Source organism: Peromyscus leucopus, chromosome 3 (assembly GCF_004664715.2).
Source record: "Peromyscus leucopus breed LL Stock chromosome 3, UCI_PerLeu_2.1, whole genome shotgun sequence".
Classification (NCBI taxonomy): Eukaryota; Metazoa; Chordata; class Mammalia; order Rodentia; family Cricetidae; genus Peromyscus; species Peromyscus leucopus.
In genome coordinates, this window is record NC_051065.1 from 127,303,902 (window position 1) to 127,321,691 (window position 17,790).

The window sequence follows — 17,790 nt, forward strand, 5'->3', positions numbered from 1 at the left end:
CTCTGCTGTCATTGGTTCAGTATGAAAGAGTTTGGCTCAGTGTTGTAAGTGCTGATGAACACATGTGCACAGCCAGCAGATGGCTGTGCTTTGTTGTTTAGGGCCTTAATGGAGGCAAGAGGAATAATGTAACACATCTCATACTTTCAGGTACCAACTAAACCTCTTCGCGAGGATGTGTTTGGACCGCCAGTATCTGGCCATCAACCAGATTTCAACACAGCTGTCTGTAGACCTGATCCTTCGCTGCGTGTCTGATGAGGGCCTGCCCTTTGACCTCCGAGCTTCTTTCTGCCGACTCATGCTCCACATGCACGTTGACCGGGACCCCCAGGAGTCTGTGGTGCCTGTTCGCTATGCCCGGCTCTGGACCGAAATCCCCACAAAGATCACGATTCATGAGTATGTTTGGAAACTGTATGTCTTAGTTAGGGTTACTATTTTTTAAAGTAATTTATTTATTTTATGTTATGTGCATTAGTGTTTTGACTGCAAGTATGCCTGTGTGAGGGTGTCAGACCTTGGAGTTACAAACAGTTGTGAGCTGTCATGTGGGTGCTGGGAATTGAACCCAGGTCCTCTAGAAGAGCAATCAGTGCTCTTAACCATTGAGCCATCTCTCCAGCCCCAGTTAGGGTTACTATCGCTGTGATGACATGACCAAAGTAACTTGGGGAGGGAAGGGTTTATTTGGCTTTTGCTTCTACATCATCTTCATCATTGAAGGAAGTCAGGCAGGACAGGAACTCAAGCAGAGCAGGAAACCTGGAGGCGGGAGCTGATGCAGAGGCCATGGAGGATGCTGCTTCCTGGCGTGTTCCCCATGACTTGTTCAGCCTGATTTCTTAAAGACCCCAGGACCACCTGCCCAGGGTTGGCACCACCCACAATGGCCAGCCCCCCCCCCCCATTAATCACTAAATAAGAAAATGCCCTATAGGATAGTCTTGCCTACAGAAGGATCTTATGGAGGTATTTTCTCAATTGAGGGTCCCTCCTCTCTGATGACTCTAGCTTGTGTCAAGTTGACAGAAAACTATCCAGTACATCGTATTCATTACTTTTTCATAGCTGATGAGAAACAGCTACAGAGGAAAAGATTTATTGCAGTTCACAGTTCGAGGGAGCAGTCCATGATGACAGAGAAAACTGCCAGGACCTCGGGGCAGCGTCACCTTGAATATTCATTCAGGAGGCAGAGATCTCACTTCTCATTTTTTTCTCTCTTTATTCAGTAATGGTCTCCACACTCAAAGTGGGCCTTTCCTCTTCCATTAATTGATTCTGGAAACATCCTCACAGATGTGCCCAGAGGTATGTTTTCTAGAGGATGTGAGGTCCCGCCACACTGACAGTGAAGATGAACTGTTACAGATGCATTTCTCAGGACGTTTAAATTCAGCAGATGAAAACAAAGTCAAGTGCCTTCAACTTTAAAATGAAAAACACAGGAAGGGATTTGTACATTTTCTGCTCATGCTGTTCATCTGGGAAGAGTCAATAAGATATCCTGACGTGGGATGTCTTTCTGTGTGCTGTGAATATGTGTTGCTCCCACTGGTTAATAAATAAAGCTACTTTGGCCCATGGCAAGGCAGGATAGTGCCAGGTGGGAAATCCAAGCAGAGGTAGAGGGAGAAGAAGGGCGGAGTCAGGACAGACAATATCCAGCTGCCCAAGGATCAAGATGCCAGCAGACCAGTATGCCACAGCCACATGGCAAAATATAGATTAATAGAAATGGGTTAATTTAAGATGTAAGTGCTAGCTAGTAATAAGCCTAAGCCATCGGCCAAAGCAGCTTTATTTCTTAACCAATGGGAAGCAATACATATTCACAGCATACAGAAAGACATTCCACATCAATACCCCCCCTGCCCCCACCACGGGGCAACATGATAGCTCTCTAGCAGGAAACATGTTTCTGGAAGCTAGTAAACAAATAACTGTAACAGTCACAGCTTGCTGAGTGTGTGGTGACTGGCAGGCTGCACCTTGCTTGTTCCATCTCAGTTTGCAATGGCCTGTGTCCCAGATGCAATGTGTACCCCAAGAGGTTGACTGATGTGTCCAAGGCAATGCACTCTGGGAGTCAGATAACACCCCACTTCTCGGTGTTTCTCATCAGCTTAACTTGCTCTTGTGTTATCTGTCCAGGTATGACTCTACCACAGACTCTTCCAGAAATGACATGAAGAGGAAATTTGCCCTCACGATGGAATTTGTTGAAGAATATTTGAAAGAAGTTGTAAATCAGCCATTTCCTTTTGGAGACAAAGAGAAAAATAAGCTGACATTTGAGGTATTTAAAAAATTTCAGTTTATTCTCTTCCTGCCTGTTGCTCACAGTGGTCAGAAGAGGGCGTCAAATCCCCTTGAACCAGATGACTGAGAGCCGTGCTGGCGCTGAGAACCAAGCCCAGTTCCTCGGGAAGAGCAGCAAGTGCTCCCAACCCCTGAGCCCCTCCAGCCCCACTTGAGGCATTTTAGCCGCTCATGGCACGATTGTGTGTTCTTGTCAGAAATCAGATTCATTGAGCATCGTAGATTTTCCTCTCCTCTAATACTCAGGGTGTCTGGGCAGTTGAGTTGTTAGGTTCAGGCAGATGTAATTCCATCTGATGATGATAAAAATAAAGATTTGGGATTTTAAACTTTAATCTCATTCATTAACTTACTTTTGAAACCATGCATGATGTGTAGAAATACAGTTCACATGTTAATTAACAACAGTCAAGTGATGTGATACAATTTGAAACAGAAGAGAAAAGAGAAAAACTTCAGGTTACAGAGTCTCCTGACAAATTTGAAAAAAAAAATCACCTTTTCTAAGTAGATTAGTGTGACATATGTACTCAGTGGCTAGTAATGCTTTATCCTATCACATTAATGGTCAATAGGATTACAAATAAAAGCCCATTTATTTTAATTTCTATTATGCCTTGATAATTAAAATGTTCTATCTCAATTACCAATTAATTAAAGCTTTTCTTGTTTATTTTTTCATATATGTAAATTTTGTTACACTTGATAAACAGTGACGGTTTAGAATACTTTAGATGCTCCTTTCCCATCTTCATGGAAACGATGAGTTAGCCTCATTGACCTGAACTGAAATCTGAAGATACTGTAACAAAACTAGACAGAGGGCGCTGTCACATCTTACCTGGTGCATTAGTTATCCACAGTCACGAGACACATCACCCCCAGTGTGGCAGCCCAAAGCAAACAGCATTTCTGGAGTCACCAGCCTGGGTGTGGAGTGCTGGTGTCTGTTCAGTCCCTGCTGGAAGTGCTGTTTCTGCCTCACTCAGGTGGATGGTGGTGGCCCTGCTTCTGTGCTACCTTGTCACCACACACCTCAGCTGTTTGCCACATGGCTTTTCTGTGGGCCGAGTGGCCTGTGACACAGTGCCTGGCTTCCCACAGAGTGAGAGCAAGAGAAGGAGAGAGTGAGAGGGGGAGGGGGAGGGAAGGGGAAATAGAGGGGGGAGAGAGAGAAAGAAGGGGAAATAGAGTGAGAAGGAGAGGGAGGGAGGGAGGGAGGGAGGGAGGGAGGGAGGGAGAAAGAGCACTTACATGTGGTGTTCCATCGTCTAGCCTTGGCTGACCTTGGGTTCTGCTGTGTCACACACAATCTGGCACATTGTAGGAGAACAGCCTACATTGGAGCCATGTCTTGGAGGCTGCATCTCACCTTTGTTATTTCCTGTAATACCAAGAAGGCCACAGGCCAGGCTAGGGGACATAAAATTCTGGACCAATTTATGGCTCATATTTATTAAAGTAATTTAACCACTGATTAAGTGGTATCCTCCGGACTTGCATTTAATTAAGTAGTAGATATTGTAGCATAAGCTCCTTAAATCACCTTAAAGTCTCTTATGAATTGATCCTAGATTTGGATCAGCCACAATCTGAACAGTGGCTTTTGCAGGGACTTTAATTCCTAGGTGTTAAAGAATTAGGGACTTAGAAATGGGGAGCTGCTTTAGATGTAAAAGTTGCATGTTTGTCCCATCTTCTGATGCTCTCTGTTCTCCACTCTGCTGACGAAGGTGGTCCACCTGGCCCGGAACCTGATCTACTTCGGGTTCTACAGCTTCAGCGAGTTGCTGCGCCTGACAAGAACTCTGCTGTCTATCCTAGACATCGTCCAGGCCCCCACGTCATCGTACTTCGAGAGACTGAGCAAATTTCAAGATGGAAGTAAGAACTTTTGAGGAATGTGAAAATGTTTTTGTTATTAAGCAGAATTGAGATAAAAACCAAACATATAGCGAAGTAGATTTTTAACACGTGTGTGCAATCAATACAGGCACTGACTCTTGATGGGGCTACATGATAACAGGGTGGGCATTCAAGAAACTTCCTCTAATAATAATATGTGGGGTTTGGGGTGTGTGTGTGTGTGTGTGTGTGTGTGTGTGTGTGTGTGGTATGTGTGCACATGTGTATGGGCACATATGTACTGGTGAGTATAAACGTGTGTATATGCATGAACAGGCCTGAAGTTGACTTCAGTCATGTGTCTGTTTTGACTGCTGTCCACTTTATAAATTGAGGCAGCATTTCCTGATGAACCCAGAGTGCACTCATCCTGGCTACTCTAGGTATTGCCCTAGGGAGCCCCTTGTTTCTGCTTCCGGAGTGCGGGGGCTACAGGCAGCTACCATGCCTGCTTGGCTTGATGAGGGGACTTGGATTATGTAAAGTTTCAGGAACTTCCTGAGTCTTGTGTGTTTCATTTACTTCTTTTGTCTTATGAGTTTTCCTCCTCTCTCTAGGAGAGTGTTTCAATTTGGGAGAAGTAGCCACAAACTGCGAATGTCTCCATAGGCTCAAGTGTTTGAACACTGGATTCACAGCTGGTGTATTGTTTTGGAAGACTGTGGAATCTCCAGGAAGCAGAGTCTTGTTGAAGGAAGTGGGTCACTAGGAGTGAGCACTTACATGTGTGGCCTGGTTCCACTCTCTGTCCATGGTGATGTGAGGAGTCTCTGCATTGTCTTCCTACCTCCATATCTTCCCCACCATGACAGGCTGTGCCTCCTCAAACTGGGAGCCAGAAAAAGCCTTTCCTCCATTAAGTTGTTCTTCTCAAGTATTCTGTCACACTGGAAGAGAATAAAAGGGGTTGTGTGATAATCACCCTCAGAAAGTTGAAATACTGAGAGAGTCCAGTAGATGAGAATGCATGGAGAGGAAGGGATCTAAAAGATCACAAGTGGTAGCTTGGGAGCTTCTAGAATGAGCAAGGCTGGAAGTGGGGGAGAGGAGACACACCCCCGAGTCTTGTGTGCAGAGGGAACCAAGACTATGTGAGCCTGAGCATCCTCACGAGGTAAAGCCAAGAAAGGAAGGAAGGACCTGCGTCTGTGCCGCCACCAGAGACACTTTAGAGAAACATGCTGTAGCAGCCGCTGAGTGAGACAGGCTTCCATTTCCGGGTGCCTGCAGCAGCTGAGCATGCAGAGAGGAGGTGGGCACCAAGTCCCACTCCAAGCCGAGAAGCCTTTGGTCACTGATAGCTGCTGAGAGAGGAAAATCATTTTTCTTTGAGGATGTGGCCCCTGCTAAGTTATCCATGCTCTAGTGGATGGTCCCACACTCAAGTGTATGGGAGTGGTACGAATTGTACTCAATGTGTTAAAAAAAAGGACATGAAGTTGAGTGTGGAGGGTGGATCCAGGAGGAATTATGGGAGAAGGAGAATATGACAAAAAATATTATACAAAATTCTCAAAGAACTAAAAAACAAACCAAACAAACCAAAAAAAAAACCCCAAACAACAACCACCAAGCCAGTAAAGAAAAAGAATTCTCTTGGAGACAGGGGAGCTGGCCACGTGTACAGGACGTTCTCATCCTCACACTCATCAGTCTAATGCTGTTTATTTACTGTGTTGTCAGTCAGGGAAGGAGATACTGTGTTCAGGCAAGGGCGTTGACTCTCAGCCATTTGCTTAGCCTTATACCATCATTCCCTCTCTGTGATTTAAGAGCAATGGCTGTGTAATGGATCTTTTGGATTGAGGAATTGTTTCAGGAGGAACTTTTTTTTTTTTTGTCACACACAGAAGTGACAAAAAGCACATGGACATAATGGCCGACAAATGGGACGTCTGAGGTATTATTTGCAAGTAGAACCTTCATTAAATTATATAATTGTTTTCTTTTTATACCAAAGGAAGTACAGTCCAAAAGAAAAAGATTTTGCTTTTTCTTTTTTCATGTATATATGTGGTGTGTTTCCATGTGTGTGTGCATGTGTGTATATGAGGTACGTGTGTTTGCATGTGTGCATGTGCGTGTGTGGTGTATGCGTATGTGATGTGTGTGCATTCCTGTGTGTGGGTGTGCATGCTTGTGCTCATGTATGTGCATGCGTGTGTGCACATCTGTGGGTATGCAGCATGTGGAGGCCCAAGGTTGATGTCAGGAACCACCCTCCATCGCTCTTCTACCATATTCCTTGAAGCAGGGCATCTCAACCAAACCCAGAGCTGATCAGTGTGGCTATGGATGGTCTCACTAGCTGGCTTGCTCTGCGGTTCTCTGCCTTCTGAGGGGGAGTTACACGTGACTTTTAAGTATTTGATCTTGGGTCCTCATACTTCTGCAGCAAGCACTTTAACCACTAAGCCGTCTTTCCAGACCCAGATTTTACTTTTTACTGATGCTAATAATAAAGGTTACATACAACTGTGACTCTGACCTGCCCCATTCTTCTCCTCCTCCTCTTTTTCTTCCTCCTCCACACACACGTACTGTGCTGAGACCAAACCCACTCCCTCATTCCCTTCCCTCCAGCTCCTCACCTGTCTCCCTAGTTTATTTCTTCCAACTTGATGTGTTCTCTCTCCTATTTTGTTTGAGTTTTTAACATCATTTTTAAATTAAACATTTAAAATTACATTAACCCACTCTTCCCTTTCCTTCTTCCGATCTTTCCCCCACACCCCTACTTTTCTCCTCAAATTGATAGCTTCTTTTTCTTTTATTATTATTGTTATACACACACAAAAATGCATACATTACAAATACAACCAGCAGAATCTATTTGAGTGTCTTCGATATATATGATTTGAGGGTTGACCACTCGGCTGTTAGATAACCAATCAGAGTGCTCATTCCCCAAGAGAAGCTAAATTATTCCTCCCTCAGTGGTCATTAGTTGCCTGTAGTTCTTTGTTTAGGAGTTGGACCCTGTGTGATGTCCTTCCTTGTTAGTATGTCTATTGATAATCCCACTGTTCAGGTCTTGTTTAAGAAGTCATATTGTTGAGGTATCAACAATATGTAGCTTCCTTGTCATTTCTAAGAGACACAATTTCACAACAGACTTCCTGGTCCTCTGGCTCTTAAAATCTTCCTGCTCCTCTCTTCCAAGATATTCCCTAAGCCTTAAGTTCAGGAGTTGTATTGTAGATGTATCCACCAGAGCTGACACCCCACAATCAGTTGGTCTTTGCAATTTGACCAGTTGTGGTTTTCTGTAATGGTCTCTGCTGCAAGGAGAGGTTTCTTGGATGTGGGATGAGACCTACACTTATCTGTGGGTATGACATGTTTTAGACTGCAGTTAGAAATCATGCTGGTCTAGTAAAGTGGCAGTGGTAGGCTTTCCTCTAAAATCCATGATATCATTAGGTCTGGGTAGTTGGCTAGGTTTCTTGTACCAGGCATGGTTTCACTCCCATTAAGCAGTCCAATTAGATAGCTGTTGGTTAACTCCAAGATATGAATGCCATTATTATATCTTTAGAGATTGTCTTACTTTTCTATTGCTATGACAAAACACCATGACCACTACAAAACTTATAAAAAATGAAGTACTTAATTTGGGGGTTTATAGTTCTAGAGGATTAGAATCCATGACCATTAATACCAGGGAGCATGCAACAGGCAGGCAGGCAGGCATGGGGCTAGAGTAGCAGCTGAGAGCTTACATCTGATCCACAAACACTAGGCAGTGAGAGCTGGGAATGTTGTGGTCTTTTGAAACCTTGAAGCCTACCCCTAGTGACACACCTCCTTCAACAAGGCCATACCTCCTAATCCTTCCCAAAGGAAGGGTTAAGCCTTCCAGCTGGGACTTCAAATACATGAACCAATGGGGCCATTCTCCTTCAAACCACCACAGGGATGTCTTGGCTTTCTGGTCATTGTTGTGATTTACAGGCATCAGGACTGGGTAGGAACATAGCTTTACTCTCTTAGCAGCTTGCACAGTACCTTCTGGTACTATGAAAGTTAGGAGGCCTTTATGTTAGATACAGCCTGAATCTTCCGAGGCCTGTGTCCAAAGTGTGTGGTGTCTTCAGCAAAAGAGACCTGACTTCAACCTCCGAGAGGCATCCAAGGGCCACAGCAGTAGCCTATATTGTTTGGGGGAGTCACTTGGACTGCCATTACCAACCCTTGAATAGAAGCTTCTCATGCCTGGTGCTGGATTTTTGTTAGTTAGTCTGTGGCTCTTGTGGGATCATTGTCAGCCCAAGTGGCATAAATTCATTTAATATATGTGTGTATATATGTGTAAATATAAAATAACATGATTCCCTGAGGCATTATCCAACATCTTTGGTGTTATTTGCTCCCCTCACTAGAGCCCCCTTTGTTAGTATCCTTATTTGCTTGTTGTTTGGATCTAGCTGGGTTCAGAGAGGAAGCTAACCCATAGTATCAGAATCTGACCACCTCAGGTCTAGTGAGGCGTCTGATTAGGGCTATCTTTTCTTTTCACAGCTGTCTCCCAGCCCTGGAGCTAGAATCTAACAAGGTAACAGATCACAGGAAACTGAAAGACCAGATAGCCAAATAGTTTCTTTTTATCATCTATTGTTTTGCTTTTCCGTAGCTCCAACTTCTTGGTATTTTCCATAGTTGACTGACACACGGGCCTGTGACTGTCATCCCCCTACTGGGATAGAGGGAAAGGCACTGGAAATGGGAAACCACTAGAAAAATGGGGAGTTCCATTCTGTGTGGTTTCCTTCTCTGAGGGTTCAGGTTCGTAGATTGTCCTGATGTCATTCCTGTGGCTGTGATAAAATACCTGAGAAACAAGCAACTCAGAGGAAAGGGTTTAACCTAGTTCACAATTCCAGATTACAGTCTGTCACTGTGGGGAAGGCACAGATGTGGGAGCTTGAGACAGCTGGTCACATGACCTCCACAGTGAAGGGAGAGATGCTTGCATGCACACTTGAGACAGCTGCTCACATGACGTCCACAGTGGAGGGAGAGATGCTTGCATGCACACTTGAGACAGCTGCTCACATGACGTCCACAGGGAAGGGAGAGATGCTTGCATGCACACTTGAGACAGCTGCTCACATGACGTCCACAGGGAAGGGAGAGATGCTTGCATGCACACTTGAGACAGCTGCTCACATGATGTCCACAGTGAAGGAGAGATGCTTGCATGCACACTTGCTCAGCTTGCACTGTCCCTTACACAGCTCAGGGCCCAGCCAATGAGATGATGCTGCCTAATTTTGGAGTGGCGTTTCCCATTTCAGTATCCCCAATTAAGAACAATCTCTACCAGGAGTGCCATAGGCAAACCTGAGCTAGGAAATCCCCCTTAAGACTCTTCCAAAGTGATTGGGTTTATGTTGGGAATCATCTTCAGTCTTCTACCTTACTGAGGCAGAGTCTCTCAATCAAACTCAGAGTTCACCCATTTGGCTAGTCTCACTAGTCAGCTTGCTAACTAACCGTCACAGAGATGAACTGTCTTGGGACCTAGAGAATAAGACATGGGTAACCATAATGCCTGAAAGGACCAGAGTTGCCTGGGTTGGTATTTAGCCCTGTGACCCACCCCAGCGTAGGGGAGAGGTGAGGAGCGAGAGTGTGAGGGGCGCTTTGCATATATGAGGGCCCAGGAGGAACCCTTGTGCCAGGAGGCCTGGGAGGAAAGTTAAAGGACCTGGTGGCAAAGACCTGGGCCCTCCAGTCCTGCTTTCTCTCCCTCCTTCCCCTTCCTTCCCTCCCTCCCCCTCCCATCTTCCCCCCTCCACCCTCCTCCTATTGTTTTTGCTTTCTATTGAGACACGTTTTCCCTGCACAGCCCAGGCCGGCCTCAGACTCAGGGTCCTCTTGCCTCAGCGTCTCATGTTCTAGGGTCTGTGCACCACCTGCTGTGGAACTCCGCTTCCTACTCCGCTTCCTACTCTTCTCAAGTTCCCCAAGGAACTTAGAACAAGACCATTTGCATTTACTGAGAGCTCTGCTTTAGCTTGCTGTGTTTTTATTAGCTCAAAAAGATGAAAACAAACACACAAGGCGTTGTTCTGTTGCAAGGGGTTGTTTGTCTTTTCTCATCTCAGAAATGGGCTTTGAATCACAGTGCTGAAGGTTTTAATGTTTTGAGATGATGCCCCCCCCTCTTGTGTTCCCTTTCGACTCTGATTGGTGCTCTGCTATCATTCCACCAAAGGCATCCTCTAAATTTCATTTTCTGTCCCTGTCTATCGCTCTTGCCAGTTCTAGAGAATGATAGCTCAGCGGCTTACAGTGGTGCACAAGTGCCTTCTTCACACGAGTTAGACATCACGACTTTTCCTCTGGCTGTTTCTGCAGCATTCCGACACGGTCCTCAGCCATCCCTGGCGAGCTGCGTCTACACCTCAGATAATGCAGTCATGCATAGCATGCAGTGTTTGGCCAATGTATATTTGACCACATACAAGACCGTGTATGCTGCTTAGCCTAGATATACATCAGGCTGTACCATGCAGGTTTGTGTAAGGACCCTTTGTGACGTTTGCCCCACGGCACAGGTGTCAAGGATCATGCTGGTGTCGGTAAGCCTTACTGTTCTTTCCTGTCTTGCTCATCACTAGAACAAATGCATGTGACACGCCTTGTATGGAGTGTGCATCAGATAGACAAAACTTTTTAGAGACTCTAACTTACAAATAGATGTCTTCATTTGTTAATTTAAAAATTCTGTCTCTTCTAATGATTCTAATGGCCTAGATAATTCAGTGAGGAAGATTTCAGATTTGTTGAGCAAGAGAACACCAGTGGGATGAAAAGCTATGAGAAACAACAATAGGTTGTTTCTGGTTCTAAAGCTGACCTGTATCATGTCTAGTATACTAACATATACTTATTGTTTTACACAAGTATTTATTTAGTACAATACACTCGACTATACATAAATTGATGCTGTCCATAAATATACATACATTTGGATTTTAAAATAGCATTCCAAATATGATTTATAAAAATTATTTTAAATGAGAAGGTAACTTATTAAAGTGTTTGTCATGTAAGCATGAAGATCAGAATTCCCAGAATCCATGTGTAAAGGTCACACATAGCAGTGTGTAGTGTAATCCCAGCTCTGAGGAAGCTGAGGTAGCTGAGTCTCTGAGACTCACTAGTCATCTAGCCAAGTCTATCTGATGAAATTCCAGGCCAGTGAGAAACCCTGTCTCAAACCAACTAACCAGCCAGCCAACCAACCAACCAACCAACCAACCAATAACCAATTAACCAGCCAGCCAGCCAACCAACCAACCAAACAAACAAATAACCAACTAACCGGCCAACCAAACAACCAAACAACCACTAACAAGAAGTTGGATAGTACCTGAGAATAACACTTGAGGTTGACCTCTGGTTTCTACAAACACACAAGTATGTACAGACTTATACAAACATATGCACCCACATAAACACACACACTTACACACAGGCACCTATGCACACATATTCCCTCACACCCCTACACACACATAAGCATGCACACACATATATATAGGCACTCCCATCCACACCCCCCCCCCACACACACACAGAGCTTTATGAGCTATCTAAACACACAGGGAATAAAAACAACGTGATTAAATAACCAGCTCCAAACACTGCCTGGTGTTTTGTGCCTGTGATTCCATCTGGCCACTCACATGACATGCTTTGGTGATTGTTGCTACACCATTTTAACATGGTGTTTAGATGGCCACTGTTACCTGTGTCTGTCAGGACTTTTAGGACAACTTACAGGGTGAGGTGTATGTAAAATTCACATTACGAGACAAAGTTACTTTATAACATCTTTATAGCTCTCTCAGTCAGTGGTTGCCCATAATCATTGGACAGAAATTTTAAATACTTTTCAATCATTTTGACTCAACAGATATGGAAGATTCACTCAAGATTCATCTGTTATTATGAGATATGTCAGAAGCAAATAACACCACGTGTGGATTTGAGCCCCGCCCCCACTCCCTGCTAAATTAGCCAGTACACAGTGGTGTGAAGCATTTCCTCAGCTGCACACGGGGGAGTTTACTCCTGTCTCTGAAGCTGTGAGGAGATCCTGATGCCTCTGAAGCTGCTGGGGGCGGGGTGTGTGTGTGACAGAAGTGGGTCTGGGCACTGCTCCTCACACACACGCACACACATGCACATACACATTATATATGTGTGTATGTGTGTGTGTGTAATTCCATTTATATATGTAACATATATTCCCCCACACCTGAAAAGTTAAACAGGACAGTTGCTTTGGTATTTGGTGGGGAGAACTTGGGGAGATTGACTCTAACGGGGCATGAGGGAGCACTCTGGGTGATGGGAATGTTCAAGTCTGGATGGCACATGGTGTATGCGTGCATGCACTTTTGTGAGAACCCCGCATACCTCACATCCGATGATCTAAGTTACCTCCCAATCACAGAGCAGTACTGAACCCACGCATGGCTCATCTGGCCAGCTGGGAAGAATTAACGATCAGTTTTGCAGATTAAAATCCCGAGGTTCCGAGCACTGAGATGTCAGTGTTTGACAGTGGTGAAATGTGGAGCTTGGCTATGTGCTGTGAAAATCCTTTAAGATGTTGGGGATGGGAAATGATTTCCTCCCAAGTCGTCCACTTGATATCCAGAGATGGTGGATGATGAGGCCCTCATGTCCTTTCTGCTGCTGTGTAGAACGCTCTGACATGGGCAGGTTGGGGGGGAGTTATTTTGTCTCACACTTCCAGGTCTTAGTAGTCACTAAGGGAAGTCAGGGCAAGAACTCAAGCAGGAACCATGGAGGAACACTGCTTGCTGGATTGCCCACATAGCTTTCTTATACAGCCCAGGCCCACTGGCCTAGGAATGGTGTCACCCACAGTGGGCTGGACCCTCCCACATCAATCAACAATAGAGGCAAATTCCACAGGCCAATCTGATCAGGGCAATTCTCCTTCCACTGAGACTCACTCATTAGGTGACTAACACACAAAGAGGACTTAAAATACAAGCTAGCTGTGGGCAAATTCCAGTTCTGTTAAGTCTCATGCATCCTCTAAATCCACCTGTTAATAATTGTCAGACCCAACTGTGAGTCGTGATCCTGCCCCTGTGGAGTGATTCATGAGACAGAAAACTTTTAGTTTGTGCAGCTTCAGTGTTACACAAATTTCTCATCACTTCCCACTCTCCTGAAATTGATGAGACACTTGGCTCATTGGGATAATAAAAACAATTGTCTTCCCAAATGATCCTCTGATTTCAGCATTCTTTCAAGGAATCAGGGGTCTGCCTTCCTGTGCACTTCCCTGCTTCCCACTTTCTTTCTCCTCCCTCCCTCCCTCCCTCCCTCCCTCCCTCCCTCCCTCCCTCCCTCCCTCCCTCCCTCCCTTCTTTCTTTCTTTCTTTCTTTCTTTCTTTCTTTCTTTCTAATTTCTTACAGGGTCTCTACATAGTCCTGGCTGTCCTGGAATCACTATGTAGAGCAGGCTAGCCTAGAACTCATGGAGACTCAGATACCTCTGCCTCACAAGTGCTGGGATTAAAGGTGTGCACCACCACACCCGATGGTTTTTGTTTTTAACATAACAATGATGATTCCCATTTTCTCAGATCTCTCAACACACTGTATCAGTTCAAATTCTTGATGTTGAGTTAATTATTAAAAAAACTGGGCCGGGCGGTGGTGGCGCATGCCTTTAATCCCAGCACTTGGGAGGCAGAGGCAGGAGGATCTCTGTGAGTTCCAGGCCAGCCTGGGCTACCAAGTGAGTCCCAGGGAAGGCACAAAGCTACACAGAGAAACCCTGTCTCGAAAAATAAAAAAAAAAAAAAAACAAAAAAAAAAAAACAAACCAAAACTAACAAACAAACAAACAAAAAAAACCAACTGGAATTCTAGGGTGTCTAGTTTCCAGGGAATTAAAAGATTATGTGTTAACACCTTAACTGAAAAAGCTGTAAATGTTAGTTAATTATGGTTGAGAAGTAGTGAGAATTCTTTTGCAACATTGAGGGCTGTTCACCTTGGACTTGTCTCCAAAGCCTATAATTAGAAATTCCCCTGTGGTAAATGGATATGGAACTTCCTGCACATCTGTGATTTGTGCAGTGGACATGGGACACACTGTCTGTGTGCCTGTGATTTGTACAGGTTGGGCTGATGTTTTTTTAAGCTGTAGAAGTTCACAGCATTAACATTTCTCATCACAAGTGAAAAATGCAGCATCTTTGAATTGGAGGCCTCTGAGTTGGCCATACATGGAGATGCCAGGGGAATCCTGTGGTCCACTTGCCACAGGCATGTGAGGATCTGGGAGGATGGGAACACACCCTCCTATCTTCCCGACTACATGTGTTACACATTAGAATGCTTTTGGCCTCTGGATCTTAATTTGTGGGTGACAGGATCTATGTTTGGGGCAAAGAATTGTCTAGGCTAGCCTTCTTTATAATAATCATTTAATTAAATGGTTATTTTCCATGCACATCTAAGTAAGATTCAGACACTGTGGGTGCCACGGATTTCTGTGTGAGCCAGGGCAAGGCTAACAAAGGAGCCTGTTCTTCATTAGTGTGAAAAGGCATCCGTTGGAGGCTGGCCCGTAAACATACTCAGCAGTGAGGTAAAGGTACTGGGTGGCCCCAGTGACTTAAAACTGTCATTGCCTGGGCCACCAGCACATCTGCAACACCTTGCCGAGATGTGGGCTGCGCAGTGATTTGGGAACAATGGTTGGCGTTGTTTGAGAGTCCTGGACAGTGGAGTCTCTGCCTTGGGATTATTCTGACAGAAAGCAGAGGGCTTTCAAACCCTCAAGCTGCATCCACCTTTGTCCAACTTTGGAAATTCCTTTTATGTAATTTTTTTTAATCCACCCCCCCCCTTTTGTTATCTAGGTAGCCATATAACAAAAGTTCCCAGGACTTCAAAATTAAAACCCAAGTTTATTTCTGCCTGGGATATGCCCGTCAGATAAATGGCCAGTGTTCCATGCACTCTAAATCATGTTACTGGAATGTTTCCCTTTATTATCTCAGCCAGCTGTGCATTTGGAGAAGGTGATAAATTCAAAGCGGCTCCACCTTTTCACAGTGTCCTTGTGTGTGGCTAGCATTGCTCATTGCCCTCTGGCCCATGCACATTCTTTTTAGCCATCTTTAATTTTTTAAAATTTATTATTTGCATCTTAATCTTGTGTGCATTCTCACAGTTTACATTCTTTTATCACTTGTAGTTCTGTTGCCCTGAGTTTCATTTTTATTCCCTTTCCTCTTGGCTTACACTCTCTGCATTTCTGGAACATTCTCTGCCAGATGCTGAGGTCTTTACTTCAAGCAGAATTTCATGAACACCCAAGAAGCCAAGACCAGTGTCTGCAAAGAAGAGTTGACGCATGTTCTTTTGAGTCCAATTGCTTATTGGAGGAAACAAGATGCGGCCTAAGTCGTGAGGGTGGCAGGTGCTCCCTTGACTGACGAGGGGGTGTGCTGCAAACTGTGCTCTAGTGTGGATGGAGAAAATCGATGAAAAGTCAAACTCAGAGGGAGTGACAGGCAGCGACTCCTCAGTGGATGTGTTTGTGCTTGCCGCCTGTTTCTATAATGACCACAGATAATAATGTCCTTCTTGGGTTCAGGATATAAATGAACAAAAGCTAATTTGAGAATTCAGGCTCCCCTCCGCCCCACCAGACAAGAGGTTGTTTACCTTTAGCCAACTTCCAAGCTCTTTTTGTGTTACAAAAGCTCAAAGCCCTTGGTCTGAGTAGCAACGGAGGATGCTGAAATAAGGCATCTGAGTTTGTGCAACTCTTGGTACCCAACCAGGACCTTCCCACCACCCTGAAGTGTTGGTAATTACTAAAACCATGTGTTTGACACTTTATCCCTGGGCAGCCAGATTCCAAGCCTTCTCTCTAAGGATGTGGTTCAATGGTATTTATCAGACCCAAATGGAAAAAAAGGTGGTTTGAGATGTAGGGAAACCACATCAGGAGGTGACAGCATTGGTGGCCCGCACATGTGTAAGTATGCTTCTGACAGGGAGGCCTGTTTAGAAAATATCCCTTGGCTGGGTCTGCTGACCATGATGTCAGAAGGTTTCACAGCTTACCTTCATGGGCACAAGGGAAGAGGTCAGCTTTAGTGTTTTGAACCAATTCAGATGATCTCCAAGTCTCTCTTAAAAAACAAAAACCAACCAACTAAAACCATTGGAACAGTCCTCGGGGGCGACCCTCACAAGGTGCTTACAAAGCGATGGAAGGCTCTGTGCAGGAGGATCCTGTTTCTTCATCGCTTGCTTAAGTCACGTCTAAAGCGATGATGAGAGCCAGTAACAGTCCGAGAAACCACAGGGTGAATTTAGGGTTCCTCTGAGCCTCCAAAGAAGGCTTGTGCTCTTTGGATTCTAAACCCTCTTTGCTGTTGAAGCAGGCTCTTGTTATGTTTCCCAGGCTGGCCTAGAGGTTCCGGGCTCCAGCCATCCTCCTGCCCCAGCCTTTCACAGAGAGTGACAGGCACTGCCCTCTAGATTTTAAACTTTAGGGTTGAATCATTTTGTAAGAGAGAAAAGAGAACCTTTTTAATTTGTTTACAGGGACTTGATCACAGTCTTTGTTTGCCCGCGATTAACTTGCTGTCTCCTAGAGATAAAACCATTTCTTTTTCTGGTTTGTCAAACCATTCTACACCATGGTGACCCCCACCACCCTTCACACTGCTACACCCCAGCTTTTATAAAATGAATGGAAACTTAGGAATCCCCAAGATGCGGCCAGTTACATGTGGGGTGTGAAGAATGCAGCCAAGTCCTCATAGTAACGTCAGTGATCTTTGCTGGCACCGTGGCCACCATGCTTTGCGTGTGTTGACTGAGCCCTCTTCTCCTGCTAGGCAACAACGTCATGAGGACCATCCACGGGGTGGGGGAGATGATGACACAGATGGTGCTCAGCAGAGGCTCCATCTTCCCCGTGAGTGTGCCTGATGCTCAGCCCAGCGTGCACCTCAGCAAGCAGGCGAGCCCCGGGGAGCAGGAGGATGTGACGGTGATGGACACCAAGCTGAAGGTCATCGAGATCTTACAGGTGTGTCCTGTGGCTTGACACTGGCTTCACTTAAGCTTCGGTGTGTGTGTGTGTGTGTGTGTGTCTGTGTCTGTGTGTCTTTCTCTCTGTGTGTGTCCTGTGTGTGTGTCTCTGTGTATGTGTGTGCGTGTCTCTGTGTCTGTGTCTGTGTGTTTGTGTGTCTGTCTGTGTGTGTCTGTGTCTGTGTGTGTCCTGTGTGTGTGTCTGTGTGTGTTTCTATGTGTGTGTCCTGTGTGTGTGTCTCTGTGTCTGTGTATGTGTATGTGTCTGTGTGTGTCCTGTGTGTGTCTGTGTCTGTGTGTCTTTCTGTGTGTGTGTGTCTGTGTGTCTTTCTGTGTGTGTGTGTCTGTGTGTGTTTCTGTGTGTGTGTGTGTATCTGTGTATGTGTGTGCGTGTCTCTGTGTCTCTGTGTCTGTGTGTTTGTGTGTCTGTCTGTGCAT

At 45.1% G+C, this 17,790-nt stretch overlaps 1 protein-coding gene across 2 annotated transcripts in view; it reads left to right on the forward strand.

Moving 5' to 3' along the window:
• Itpr2 (inositol 1,4,5-trisphosphate receptor type 2) overlaps window positions 1-17,790 on the forward strand; it is a 423,811-nt gene that overhangs the window by 138,490 nt on the left and 267,531 nt on the right. For both annotated transcript variants that reach the window (XM_028891637.2, XM_028891638.2), the window contains 4 exons: window positions 151-402; window positions 2,158-2,302; window positions 4,059-4,209; window positions 17,157-17,350. In XM_028891637.2, coding sequence (XP_028747470.1) covers window positions 151-402; window positions 2,158-2,302; window positions 4,059-4,209; window positions 17,157-17,350 — 742 coding nt within the window. The remainder of the gene's footprint in view (window positions 1-150; window positions 403-2,157; window positions 2,303-4,058; window positions 4,210-17,156; window positions 17,351-17,790) is intronic.